Below are 15,067 nucleotides of genomic sequence, written 5' to 3' on the forward strand. Positions count from 1 at the left end.
GTTTCAGCCTCCTAGCAGAGGTTTTTGACTAAAATGTCCTGGTACTGGGTAAAGTTCATGATTTGTATTTATTATGGCTCCCCATTAGCTGCTGCAGCACTTACTCTTTCTGGGGTCCAGCTAAATTAAGGCAGTTATAATGATGGCGTTGACCTGTGGGATTTATCAATGTGTACTTATTACTTGAGAATGTGTGGGATTTATCAATTTGTACTGATACTTGAGAATGTGTTGGATTTATCAATTTGCACTTATACTTGAGAATGTGTGTAAATTTAAGCACACCTCTGACCTTGCGTACCCATAGCACCTTGTGGTAGAAAAGTCAAACTGCTAATGAAATACCATCCACCAAATGGAGAAAGGATTGACATACAGTACTGGACCAAATCATAAACTATGAAGAAAAAAAAGATAATACATGAATAGTTTATCCTGTCTGGGCTAGGGGGCAGTATTGAGAATTTTGGAAAAAATATGTTCCCATTTTTAACTGCCTCCTACACCAACTCAGAAGCTAGAATATGCATATTATTGTTCAGGTTTGGATAGAAAACACTCTGAATTTTCTAAAACTGTTTGAATGGTGTCTGTGAGTATAACAGAACTCCTATGGCAGGCAAAAACCTGACAAGGTTTCAAGCAGGAAGTACCCTGTCTGACAAGGAGTCGTGCGTCTTGCATCTTTTTATTGAAAAGTAAGGATCTTAGCTGTAACGTGACAATTCCCAGGGCTCCGATAGGCTCTCAGAGCCCGGGAAATAACTGAAGGTTTACGAGGGAACCTCAGGCTGAAACACATTATCACATTTTGTAAGTGGCTGCTCCGAGGACCTTTGAATGAGGCGCGTGCATGAGTCGCTCCTGAGGAGAAATTTTATTCGGCTGTTTAGGCTCAATGCATACTCCCGGTCGGAATATTATCACTAATCTACGAGTTAAATGGCATAAAAATTGGTTTTAAACAGCGGTTGACATGCTTCGAAGTACGGTAATGGAATATTTAGACATTTTTGACACGCCAATGCGCCATGCGCGGGACCGTGAAGAAGCATTCTAGAACTCACGAACAAAACGTCGCTGTTTGGATATAACGATGGATTATTTGGGACCAAACCAACATTTGTTATTGAAGTAGAAGTCCTGGCAGTGTATTCTGATGAAGAACAAGCAAGGTAAGAACATTTTTCTTATAGGAAATGTGATTTTGGTGGAGGCTGACCTGGGTGGGTATCTAAATAGCTAGCCCTGTAATGCCGGGCTATGTACTTAGATTATTGCAAAATGTGCTTCATCCGAAAAGCTATTTTAAAATCGGACATATCGAGTGCATAGAGGAGTAATGTATCTATAATTCTTAAAATAATTGTTATGCTTTTTGTGAACGTTTATCGTGAGTAATTTAGCAAACTGTTAGTAAATTCAACGGAAGTTTGCCGGGGGTTATGCGTTTTCTGAACGTCACATGCTAATGCAAAAAGCTGTTTTTTGATATAAATATGAACTTGATTGAACAGACATGCATGTATTGTATAACACAATGTCCTAGGTGTGTCATCTGATGAAGATCATCAAAGGTTAGTGCTGCATTTAGCTGTGGTTTGGGTTTATGTGACATGATATGCTAGCTTGAAAAATGGCTGTCTGATTATTTCTGGCTGGGCACTCTGCTGACATAATCTAATGTTTTGCTTTCGTTGTAAAGCCTTTTTGAAATCGGACAGTGGGGTTAGATTAACGAGATTCTTGTCTTTAAATAGCTGTAAAATAGTCATATGTTTGAGAAATTGAAGTAATAGTATTTCTAACGATTCAAAAATCGCGCCACTGGAATTTCAGTAGCTGTTACGTAGGTGGGACGAGTTCGTCCCACATACCCCAGAGAGGTTATTCATGTATTTATTTTATAAACACTTAAGCTTCTAATAGTTTTTTCAGGGTGCTATTGAATTCATAAACATGAAACCATTTAAGCCTAATTGAATAATAAAGTCAATTAGAAATAGAGTGGAATGTAAGGTTGGAGGCAATTTAGTTAAACCAGTTAAATAATATAAAAGGCAACACTGTGGCATTGTGACTTGTCCAAAATGGCAAATATTGCATTGCTTGAGGATCTGGCACAAGCTACATTACGCAAGGAGCGTGTTTTCAATGAGCGTGCTGATTTTTTTGTTGAGAGCTGACACTTGGCTTATTAGTAGATTTCGTTTTCCAAGGCATATTTTATTGTATCTCTGCAACCAACTCTCTCCATTATTAGAAAGGGAGACGAAATGCACCAATGCCATCCCAGTGCACACCCAAGTCCTCCACCCTGGGATTTTTGGCCACTGGAACATTCCAACGGGAGATTGCGGATCGGTCTGGCATTTCACAACCAACCATGAGCCAGATATTGCCTGCAGTCCTCCCTGGCATAATTTCATTGACCCCACAATACACACAGTTTCCATACACTGCTGTGCAACAGGCCAGAGTGAAAAGGGATTTCCATACCATAGCTGGATTTCCCAATGTCATTGGAGCAATTGACTGCACCCACATCGCAATAAAAGCACCATCATTGAACGAATTCAACTTCGTCAACAGAAAAGGTTTCCATTCTGTCAATGTGCAAGTCATCTGTGATTCACATTTGGCTTTGTTAAATGTAGTGGCCAAATGGCCAGGTGGGACACATTATCATTCATTGTGCAGAACAGTTCAGTCGGCCTTAACCTCCAGGAAGGAGCTGTTGAGGATGGATGGCTTACTGGTAAGTGACTTATGTTTTATTTGCAAGGTTTTATTTGCCATGTTAGACCTCTACTGGGAAACATATCTGAATGTTGTGTTCGTAACTGCAGGAGACTGGGGCTACCCATTAAAAACACAGCTGATGACTCCCCTGACAAACCCCTCAAACCAACAAGAGGCAAGCTACAACCAAGCCCACGCACGCACAAGAACAGTGGAGTGCACCATAGGCCTGCTGAAAGGGCGTTGGCTATGCTTGTCTGGGACAGGAGACACACTGCAATACCAGCCTAGCAAAGTTTGCCTCTAAAATGACATTCCTTCAAATGCCATTACGTGAATGTAATACAATGTGCAAATTCCTTTTTAGGTTTGCTACATTGTCAAGGCCTGCAGTGTGCTCCACAACATTGCAATCAAAAATGGCATTCCACTGAATGATCCACCCAGACCCGATGAGCCTATGCCTGACAGGGAGTGTTTCCCACCACCCATAGCCCTGGCACTGAGGACAAGAGTCAATATCATACAACGGTTTTAGATATTTGTTCTTCCAAATCAGTTGGTGTGTGGTATTCCTTCAGGGTCTGGGAGAGGGTCCTCAGTATCACCATCAGTTGGTGTGTCCGGTATTCCTTCAGGGTCTGGGAGAGGGTCCTCAGTACCACCATCAGTTGGTGTGTCTGGTATTCCTTCAGGGTCTGGGAGAGGGTCCTCAGTACCACCATCAGTTGGTGTGTCTGGTATTCCTTCAGGGTCTGGGAGAGGGTCCTCAGTACCACCATCAGTTGGTGTGTCTGGTATTCCTTCAGGGTCTGGGAGAGGGTCCTCAGTACCACCATCAGTTGGTGTGTCTGGTATTCCTTCAAGGTCTGGGAGAGGGTCCTCAGTACCACCATCAGTTGGTGTGTCTGGTATTCCTTCAGGGTCTGGGAGAGGGTCCTCAGTACCACCATCAGTTGGTGTGTCTGGTATTCCTTCAGGGTCTGGGAGAGGGTCCTCAGTACCACCATCACAAATGATGCCAGACACTGAGGTCTCTCCAATTATGCTGCCAATGCGCTCGTCCATAGCAGACAGTGAAGAGTCACTCTGCCCTCCTCCTTTTGTACGTGTATCCCCTTTGTGGATCTTAAAAAAAAAAAAAATGTTAACATATGTTTTCAAATCAAACCATTTCTTTTTAATTTCATGAACTGTTATGCACTCAAATGAGGCAGAATTTACCACAGCTCTAACCTGCTCCCAAGCAATATGTTTTATCTTATTTGTCAAGCCATTGCTGAGGTCTCCAAAAAGTATGGCTTGTTTTGCTTCCACTTCGGTGATCAAAAGTTCTATTTCTGCGTTGGAAAAGTTTTTTTTTGTCTTCTTTGATTTCTCCATGTTGGCGGACAGAAATTTGTGACATTTCTTTCAGCTTTAAAGGGAAGGTTTTTGTCCATAAATGGTCATTTAGCATGGTTCTTTATGTAAATGAGACTTCACGTGCACTAGCACTGTGTTTTAGAACGTGTCTGACTTATCAAGGAAAAATACTTATAGGTGTGTGTAAATCAATCGTACGATCAATTGATAAATACCAACTTTTTTGTACTTGTGAACATTCTATATTTTCTTCGTATGAGTTAATTTAGAAGCTTTTCTACGCAACATTGATAAATGAGGGCCCAGGTATTTACATTTGTTGGATGACATGAAAATAGAGCTCTTTGGCCACACACACCAGTGGATTTGGCATTGAAATGAGAAAATACATGAGCAGAAAATAACCCCCATACCTACTGTAAAATATTAGCCAAAAACCTGGTTGCCTCTTCCAGCAAGACAATAACCCTAAGCATACATCAAAATCCAAAGAAATCAAATCCAATTGAATTTGTCACATGCTTCATAAAACAACCGGTGTGGGCTAACAGTGAAATGCTTACTTACGGGCCCTTCCCGATTATGCCGAGAGAAAGAAAATAGATAAATAATAGAAAAGTAAAACACATAATAGTAAAAGTAATAATAGATACACAATGAGTAGCGACAACTTGGCTATATACAAGGGGTACCAGTGCCGAGTTGATGTGCAGGGGTACGAGGTAATTGAGGTAGATATGTATAACTAGGAATCAAGTGACAGATAGTAAACATTAGCAGCACCGTATGTGACGAGTTAAAAAAGTTATTGCAGAAAGTGTCAATGCAGATAGTCAGGTTAACTATTTGGCTAACTATTCAGCAGTCTTAGGGCTTGGGGATAGAAGATGTTCAGGGTCTTGTTGGTTCCAGACTTGGTGCATCGGCACCGCTTGCCATGCTGTAGCAGAGAGAACAGTTCTAAGACTTAGGTGGCTGAAGTCTTCAACAAATCTTAGTGCCTTCCTCTGACACCGCCTGGCATAGAGGTCCTGGATGGCAGGGAGCTAAGCCTCAATGATGTACTGGCCCGTCCGCACTACCCTCTATAGAAGCCTTGCGGTCGGATGCCAAGCAATTGCCATACCAAGAGGTGATGCAGCCAGTAAAAATGCTCTCAATAGTGCAGCTGTAGAACTTGATGAGGATCTGAAGGTCCATGCCAAATCTTTTTAACCTTCTGAGGGGGAAGAGGCGTTGTCGTGCCCTCTTCACAATTGTGTTGGTGTGTTTGGGCCATTATAAATCCTTAGTGATGTGGACAACGAGGAACAACGAGGAGCTCTCAACTCGCTCCACTACAGCACCATCAATGTGAATGGAAGCGTGCTCAGCCCTTCGTTTCCTGTAGTCCACAATGAGCTACTTTGTCTTGCTTATGTTGAGGGGGAGATTGTTGTTCTGGCATCACACGGCCAGGTCTCTGACCTCCTCCATATAGGCTATCTCATTGTCGTCGATGATCAGGCCTACCACTGTCGTGTCGTCGGCAGATTTAACGATGGTTTTGGAGTCGTGCGCAGACACGCAGTTGTGGGTGAACAGGGGGTATAGGATGGGATTAAGCGCGCACCCCTGAGGGGCTCCGGTGTCAAGGGTCAGCATGGCAAATGTGATGTTGCCTACCCTTACCACCTGGGGGCGTCCCGTCAGGAAATCCAGGATTCAGTTGCAGAGGGAGGAGTTCAGTCCCGGAGTCCTTAGCTTAGTGATGAGCTTGGAGGGCACTATGGTGTTGAACGCTGAGCTGTAGTCAGTGCGGAGTGCAAAAGAGATTGCATCGTCTGTGGATATGTTGGGGTGTAATGTAAATTGGAGAGGGTCTGGAATAATGGTGTTGATGTGAGCTATGACCAGCCTTTCAAAGCATTTCATGGCTACAGATGTGAGTGCAACAGGGTGATAGTCATTTGGACGGGTTACCCCGCTTGTTCTTGGGCACAGGGACTATGGGTCTGGGAGAGGTTCAAAATGTCAGTGAAGACACTTGCCAGCTGGTCACGCATGCTGTGAGTACGCATCCTGGTAATCCGCCTGGCCCTCGGCCTTGTAAGTGTTAACCAGTTTAAAGGTCTTACTCACATCGGCTACGGAGAGCGTGATCACACAGTTGTACGGAACAGATATATTTATTTTTTCTCCCAAATTTCATGATTACGATCTTGTCTCAACGCTGCAAATCCCCAAACCACGCTTCTTAGCACCAGCTCGCTTAACCCGGAAGCCAGCTGGGAAACACTGTTCAACTGACAACTGAAGTCAGCCTGCAGACACCAGCCCTGCCACAAGGAGTCACTAGAGCACCAAGTCAATTATCCAACTTGTATAAATGCTTGGAGGTAAGGATGACAGCACTTACTATTGATATCTACAGTTGAAGTTGTAAATTTACATACACTTAGGTTGGAGTCATTAAAACTCGTTTTTCAACCACTCCACAAATTTCTTGTTAACAAACTATAGTTTTGGCAAGTCGGTTAGGACAGCTACTTTGTGCATGACACAAGTACTTCTTCCAACAATTGTTTACAGACAGATTATTTCACTTATAATTCACTGTATCACAATTCTAGTGGGTCAGAAGTTTACATACACTAAGTTGACTGTGCCTTTAAACAGCTTGCAAAATTCCAGAAAATTATGTCATGGCTTTAGAAGCTTCTGATAGGCTAATTGACATCATTTGAGTCAATTGGAGGTGTACCTGTGGATGTATTTCAAGGCCTACCTTTAACTTCAGTGCCTTTTGGATTGACATCATGGAAAAATCAAAAGAAAATCAGTCAAGACCTCAGAAAAAACATTGTCGATCTCCACAAGTCTGGCTCATCCTTGGAAGCAATTTCCAAACGCCTGAATGTACCACATTCATCTGTACAAATAGTACGCAAGTATAAACACCATGGGACCAGGCAGCCGTCATACCTCTCAGGAAGGAGATGTGTTCTGTCTCCTAGAGATGAACGTACTTTGGTGCGAAAAGTGCAAATCAATCCCAGAACAACAGCAAAGGACCTTGTGAAGATGCTGGAGGAAACAGGTACAAAAATATTATGTGGATATATTGAAGCAACATCTCAAGACATCAGTCAGGAAGTTAAAGCTTGGTCGCAAATGGGTCTTCCAAATGGACAATGACCCCAAGCATACTTCCAAAGTTGTGGCAAAATGGCTTAAGGACAACAAAGTCAAGGTATTGGAGTGGCCATCACAAAGCCCTGACCGCAATCCTATAGAAAATTTGTGGGCAGAACTGAAAAAGTGTGTGCGAGCAAGGAGGCCTACAAAACTGACTCAGTTACACCAGCTCTGTCAGGAGGAATTAGCCAAAATTCACCCAACTTATTGTGGGAACCTTGTGGAAGGCTACCCGAAATGTTTGACCCAAGTTGAACAATTTAAAGGCAATGCTACCAAATACTAATTGAGTGTATGTAAACTTCTGACCCACTGGGAATGTGATGAAAGTAATAAAAGCTGAAATAAATCACTCTTTCTACTATTATTCTGACATTTCACATACTTAAAATAAAGTAGTGATCCTACCTGACCTAAGACAGGGAATTTTTATGAGGATTAAATGTCAGGAATTGTGAAAAACTGAGTTTAAATGTATTTGGCTAAGGTGTACGGAAACTTGACTTCAACTGTACATAACGCATTGATGTGAATAAATACTGCTGCTCTCTCATTTAGCTATTGGCGCCTTACGGATTGTGGTTGTTGTGGATGGCTGTTCACAAATCTAAATGTGTATTTGAACCCAATAATGGTTGAATTTAAGAAGTTTAAGCTGCCTATCAATCATTCTTTTTGAAACCAGTTGACAGCCAGTGAAAAATGCGCTCTTGCAACAGCTGCACAGTGTGGATCCAAGCCTATGAAATACAAGTGGGGCTTTTTTTCGTCAGTAGTGCTCAAAGCATGCCATTTCATGAGTGCAGCATTTATTTTTCAACTCAAATCAATGAGCCCAATTAGTCCTCCATGACAACAAATTCATAAACAACAGAGTAGGGCTGGCTAATAAGTCCTTAGTTTTGGGGTCATGCTCAGGTAAAACAATTTGGCTAATCTATACGTCCAAGTCCTATTCTTGAAAATGAATGGCTATACATTTTTTTGGAATGACTGGAATTCTGATAGACTTTGGTTTTTAATGTCAGAATATAATTTAATCGTATTATTATTATATGTAGTAGGAAGTGATGGGTTAGAAGAAGCCTACATAACCAACCGATAAAGTAAAAGTTTACATCCTTATATGGCCAGCTATATAAACTTCAACATTGATTTATCCTGCAATAGATGTCATTCAATTGGTAATATACATTTTTGTGTTCTTCTAATGCCTCTTAAGGGGAAAATAATCTAAAAGTAACGGAATGTAATCAGATTACGTTAATTGATTACAATTTTGGACAGTTAACTAGTAACTGTAACGGATTACATTTAGAAAGTAACCTACCCAACCCTGGAAATGAGAATAAATGGGAGCTCAAACTCTCTAAATGTAACCTCATGTCGCTCTCCCTATCCTTGTCCTCTAACTGGGACACATGCACCCTGTACCAGCTCCTATCTCACAATACTTTAATAGATACAAGACTTACTCAAGCCTTCACAGTCTGGTTGGGTTACCAACACATCGCCAAACTTCTGGGCCACGCCCACAATTAGGATCCCAGGGTGCACAGTCTGACCCTGGCTCTGACTAGCTAGCACAGCCATCCTCTCAGCCTTCAACTCATCAACTGGTGGTGATGGAGCACCCTAACCCCTTTCTCCCCCTATCGCTACCACCGCCGGACAATGGGGCCAACATGATGGAGCTCCTTGTCACCTCTGCTTATGTTATACCCAGAACTAAGTTGCCTTACTTCGAAATTGGGCAAGAGAGTGAATTCACCCTCTTGAATATGGCCTTATGACAGTATCCTAGGTAACCATGGCCACCTCTCAGAACAGTGCACGTTTAAAGTGCTCCTGGATCATCTGAAAATGCCAAGTGCACAGAAACTGGCAAAGTAATACATGTACAACACTAGGCCATACACCTCAGCTCTCAATGCCCTAAATGTCAAGTATGGACAGCCCCGTCAGCTCGTGCAGTGTGACATTGGTTACATTCTCAATGCGTCACATGTAAAGGTAAGAATTTGCTTTCTCCATCCAATCCTTTATAGGCATGCTGCAGACATTGGAAGGTCACCAGTGTGCTGAGTTCAAATGTGTAAAAGCTATTGGGTAAATTGCCACCTGAATACTGTGATTGGGTTTATTGAGAGCTGCTTGACTCATGGTATCTTAGAGTAGGACAAACCTATACCCTCCAGAACCTGTCTGGCTGGTTGCAGGTGTAAGCAAGGGCTGGAAGACTCTCACAGACAGCCTCTGTTCTCTACCAGGACAAGCGAGAGGTTTACCGGAAAGAACCATGGTGCCTGGGTACAACCATGTTCCTGACCAGTGAACATGAACACAAACCAGCCAGTTACAGATCTCTTCGTGGTAAGCAGCAACAATCGAACAAAAACAAGCCCAAGTTTGAATTCTATTGTCCTTACTGTGAAGGGGAAGAACACTTCCTAGGCTCATGTCCTGAGTTCAATCTTCTCAAGGGAGAATATCAGGGATTGGATCTCGGTTAAAGTATGCTGCTTGAAGTGTGGGCGAAAACACTCCCCAAAGGAATGCACCCTAAAAAAGCCATGCAACACCTGCAAGGAGTTAAGCCTCACCGTGCTACATGAGGTCATACCGCAAGAGAACAGGAGCGTCCTTATGGTCAGCACCGACAAAGCCGAGACTGGTGTCCTCTACCTTGACTGCCCAAACCGCTCAGCACGAGTTATGTTAAAAGTGGTCAGACTAATCTTAAATCATGGTGAAGAGGCGATGGAGACCTTTCCCATCTTTATGACGGCTCTGAACGTTCAATCATTCTCCCTGCCGCTGCCTATTGCCTTGGGTTAGAGGGTGAATCAGAGCTACTGAGCCTTCAAACTATTCGTTAAGATGTTCTCCAAGAAAGCGGAGCTTCTGTGTCATTCACCATATCCCCTGAAGGAGACAGCGGCACCCGGCATCAAGTCCACAGTGCAGTCACAGCAGACAGTATCTGCCTAGCGGAGCACACCTCCCCTTCTGACATGCTTCAGAGGAAGTTCCCACAACTGAAGGTCATGCCGCTGCCAAAGATCCACAGGCCACGGCCTCTATTGCTCATAGTGTCTGACCATCCATACCTGCTGGTCCCCATTGAGCCAGTCCATACTGGCCCTGTGGGAGGCCCTGTCACTGTCCACATCTTGCTTGGTTGGGCTGTGCAGGGCCCAGCAAGCCTGATGTCACACACACATGTCCAGCAATGCCTATTCGCTACCATTGCTTCCCCAGTCACTTAATTCCTTAAGAATGTACAGAAGCTATTTTAGGTGGACACATTCCCTCTTTGGAAAGGAATTCACATGTTCCAAGCAAGATCAGTGTGCCTTGAATCTCCTGGAGGAAAATACCACAATAATCTTGGTGGATGGGCTCCAGAGATATGCAATGTCTCTACTCTGGGCCCCCATGAGCCCACAGCTGCATGTTACAAAACAAGCAGTGATGCCTTCCATTCGTGGCACTGAGCGTCGGTTGCTAAAGAACCCAAGGCTGGCCAAAGTCCACCATTAGGAGATCAAGAAGCTGGTAACCTCAGGCTATGTCGCAAAACTTACTCTTGATGCTGAGTAAGGATCCCTGGAATCCTGTTACCTGCCACGCCACCTCGTTGAGCAACACAGCGGCAAATTCAGACTAGTGTTCAACCTAGCTCCTGGTGAAGAGGACACTGCAAGACACATTCCTGTGGCGTGCAAGCCAACTCCACCTCATCCTCCAGTGACAGGGGTCAGATCCTCATAGTGTTCCAACAGCATGCAACTGTGGGCTCATGGGGGCCCAGAGTAGAGGCATTGCATACCCCTCCTGCATTTGCCATTCATGCACGCCACCCTCCTCCAGAACCACCACCCATGGTGCTCCATGGGGCGGCAGTACCACTCCCCTTCATCATCCGTCTACCTGACCAGGACCCAGTCACTCCCAACTTGCTCCTCATTGGGCAGCACGACAGTGCTCTACCCCAAGCTATCTATACTGACGGCAACATAGCCAAATCCTGGCTGACCCCTTCTTGGCAAACATCAAACCCTACTTCAGACTGGTGGCCTGTTTGATTAGCTTGCCTGAGGTTGACCTAGATCAAAGCATGACCTAGATCAAACCAGGCCCGCTTGCAGAGCCCCTGAGGAGTAAGAGCAAAACCAGCAGAGACCACTTTTAGCTGTAGAAAAGGCTAACGTTAACTGTCTCTTTTTAATTGCACTAACTATCCCTTTAATTGCAGTTACCTCTGAGCCATAGATCGTAACGTATCAGTCCTCAATGACACTGCCCATGTTATACAGGCTTTTGGACACTAGAGACCTCTATACATCTCTATGCTCTGAGTTCACCTACAACCAATTTTACTTGGTAAATACCTGAGCTAATTGGTCTTATTAGTTTAGTGCCAAGCCATTCAGGCAGTAGTAAAAAACCTCTCCAGCATTTATCATTTTATTTCTGTTATCTGTGCATCCAATACCCAACTGTGAGTAACCCACAATATTGTTTACATTTTCCTTTCTGTTTGATGTTCAAGTTGATTTGCATCTAAAGACGCACTGTTGGGAATAGTGGTAGAATGTTTGATGTTATATAGAAAGTACTGTTGGATATGCCTTGAAACTAATCTATTTGTAAATGCTTTGGGGAGAATGATGGTTTATGATTACTGGCTCTGACTACTGGCTCTGAGATTGTGTTGGAATGCTGATGACAGGGAATAATATTATTGTGTTTATTATATATGGTCATGTGGATTCTTCATATCTTTTTTTTAAACATACAATCTACTTGCAGAGAAGCCACTCAACATTTTACATTACATCCAGTCATCTAACAGACTCCCATCCAGAGCGACCCACAGAAGCAACCAGGGTCAACGCCCTGGCACAGACAGATCTCCCACAAGCTAAAAAACGGGAACCCAAACCAGCAAACTATCAGCCACCGGCCCAAGCTCCCAACTGCCAGGCCACCAGCCCTCCGAGACCAACCGCCAGGCCACCAGCCCTCCCACAGTTCCTGAGAGCTGCCCCTCAACCAGAGACCCCTCCCCCTAAAATCATAATAAAATAATTCCATTCCCCACCCCCAAGCCCCTGTCCCCAAGCCCCTGTCCCCCAATGCACCAACAGTCAACAAATGAACAAAAGACAAAGGAAAACAGAAAACAACCATTCAGCAAGGCCAACTGAATATGTTTGAGTGCATGTATGGCACTATTTACATGTGCGTGTGTATCTTTGAATGAGAGTGTGCGTATATGCATGTGTACAAACACCTGTGCGGCATCAGCCTCAAGCAAACAGGCATTAGCTGTAACAACGTTGCCCCTCTGTGTCATTCAAACATACTTTTTGTTTTGTTTTATTTTGACTTTATTTTTGTATTTTTATCTTTGACTGTCATTCTATCCCCCACCCAGCAACTCCACTCCCACTTATCTCCAATTCCACATCCCAATCCTCAGCTTCCCTCAGCCCATCCCACCCATCTCTGCTGGCCACCCTCTTCGGACTTCTACGCACCATATCTTTCAACTATGCTGAGATGTTTAACATACAATTTCAATCTATCTAATTGAATAGAATCCACAGATTGCAAGTTGAAGATAAATACTTTTATAAGAGTATTAGTAATTGACTGACCAGGTCTCTCCAGATCTCCCAACAATGCTATTTCGAAACTCAATTTTAGATTAATGTTATTCTACCTCACCCAGTGCAATACTTAAATAGGCAATCTGCCTTAACAGTAATGTTTGCTCATCTTTATCATGGTGCCATGGTGTCAATAATTTCAGACCCCACTGTACATCTGCCCACAGAGTCAAATGGGGACGATGAGATGTGAATTTTCGAGGGATGTAAAGGAAAGAAGAGCGGGAGAACCCTCAGAGCAATCAATCTTGCAGTCACTTAAATCAAAACTTCTAGCCATTTATAGCACGGCAGTAACCCATTTTAATTCAATTATAAAAATGCATTAAAAATATATTACAGGCAGGATGCAGTTTAATGAACCATGTTTACTTGGGAATATTATTTAATGAAACTCCTGCAAGGCTGAGCCCCGTTGTTAGAACGGGACCGCGGAGGAGAAGAGGGGCTCACGAGAAACCAAATGAAAAGGTTTCATATGGATTAGTGAATAGGTGCATCTATTAACGCAGGCTGAAAATGGTGACCACCTTCTTTGGCTCGTTTTCAGGACAATATCTCTCAGTTCAGGCAAAAGTATACTGTTAGCATTCTTCAAACTTCACATTTCTCTAGTATATGCTACTTATCGTGATGAACGATATCAGAAAAGTGTCCATGATAAGTGCTCGGTTTGGTCGGTGTTGATATTTTTTTTTGTCCCAGCTCTAGTCAGCATTCACCTTGGTCCTCTACTACGTAAATCCCTTCCAGCCCACAGGCTACACTACACCAGACAAGCAGCAACAGACCATTGTAGCAAAGACTGTGGCTGTTTTCCAAGTGGCACCCTATTCTGTACATAGTGCAATACTTTTGACCAGAGCCCATAGAAAGTAGTGCACTATGTAGGGAATAGGGTGCCATTTGGGACAAACTATGTTGTGAGTCCACCTCAGTGTTAGATGGGATCATAACATGCACAGGATTGGGCATCTATATTTCATGAGCAAATTATGAAATCATGACAATGTGCATCATTTTTTGTTTGATTCACCCATATAGGATAACCGCTCCTTGTCAATCCAACCATTAGAAGAAAAAGCAGTGAATAAACCCCCAAAACAGTGCATTTACTGATTCCTTGCGTTGTAAAGATGCTACATTTGGCATAAAGCCTAAATTTGAAATATTAGAAGATCCTAATACATTTGTGGGTGTACTATTCCCGCCATTATGCATATTATGTTGGCCTGAATGGTTATGAGATAGTTTAGGCATGATTCTGATCTATTTTAGTCTATTAATCAAAGCCCAAATTTGCTGTGATTAAAAACATGTATGCTTTAGATTTCTAGATTAAGATGTACAGTATATACAAGGGAATCTCAGTGCAAAATTAAACATGTATCCAGTAGAAGCTTTGATTGCACCAGGGACAACTGATGCTTTGAAGCAGAAAATCTCAAACCAATCACAATTCACCAACTAATGAAACCACCCAATATTATCCCTCATCCTCTGAGGCCACTGTATTCATACAACTACTGCATGCAGTCAGAGGAGCTACTCTGGCAAAAGTTATTATTTTATTTCAGAGCCTAAATGCTAAACTTGAGAAAGACAACAAACATTTCATTGATTGAAAGAGAAGAACAGGCCCTTGACATATTCCAATTATGTCTAATTGTTACAAAAAAAACATTGATACTAATATATAATGTTCTAACTTCAAAGGATTTCAATATTAGGTTATTGCACATAACAGGACTGTGTACTTACCCTTTGAAGACTGTATTAGGGCCATTGCAATAAGCCAGCAGAAGGTTGGTAGTTTCCACAGAGAGCATGCCATAGTGCCTTGTGTGGATGGTCTCTGCATGATTTGGTAGCGATGACTGGGGGTTAAAGTCCAGGCAAACAGCTCTCAAAGATGTTCATCCTTGACCCTCTCACCTGCAAGGCAAAGGAAGGGAGACATTCTTCTCATGTTCAAAAGTCCAGTGGTGTCAGTCAGTCTTGAATTTCACACAATATGTACCATCCTCCTTTAACATCCTCCTCAACACCAGCTCTGATGCTGCTCTGTGTGCTTTAGTTTCTTCGTTGTGGAATTTTTGAAACAC

At 43.0% G+C, this 15,067-nt stretch overlaps 1 protein-coding gene across 6 annotated transcripts in view; it reads right to left on the reverse strand.

Annotated features, from left to right (window-relative positions):
- adgrl2a (adhesion G protein-coupled receptor L2a) overlaps positions 1-15,067 on the reverse strand; it is a 210,813-nt gene that overhangs the window by 157,166 nt on the left and 38,580 nt on the right. For all 6 annotated transcript variants that reach the window (XM_029706291.1, XM_029706293.1, XM_029706292.1 and 3 more), the window contains exon 2: positions 14,724-14,897. In XM_029706291.1, the coding sequence (XP_029562151.1) occupies positions 14,724-14,823 (100 nt within the window). In that variant the 5' untranslated portion in view covers positions 14,824-14,897. The remainder of the gene's footprint in view (positions 1-14,723; positions 14,898-15,067) is intronic.

Source organism: Salmo trutta, chromosome 22, assembly GCF_901001165.1.
Source record: "Salmo trutta chromosome 22, fSalTru1.1, whole genome shotgun sequence".
In the NCBI taxonomy this organism is placed as follows: domain Eukaryota; kingdom Metazoa; phylum Chordata; class Actinopteri; order Salmoniformes; family Salmonidae; genus Salmo; species Salmo trutta.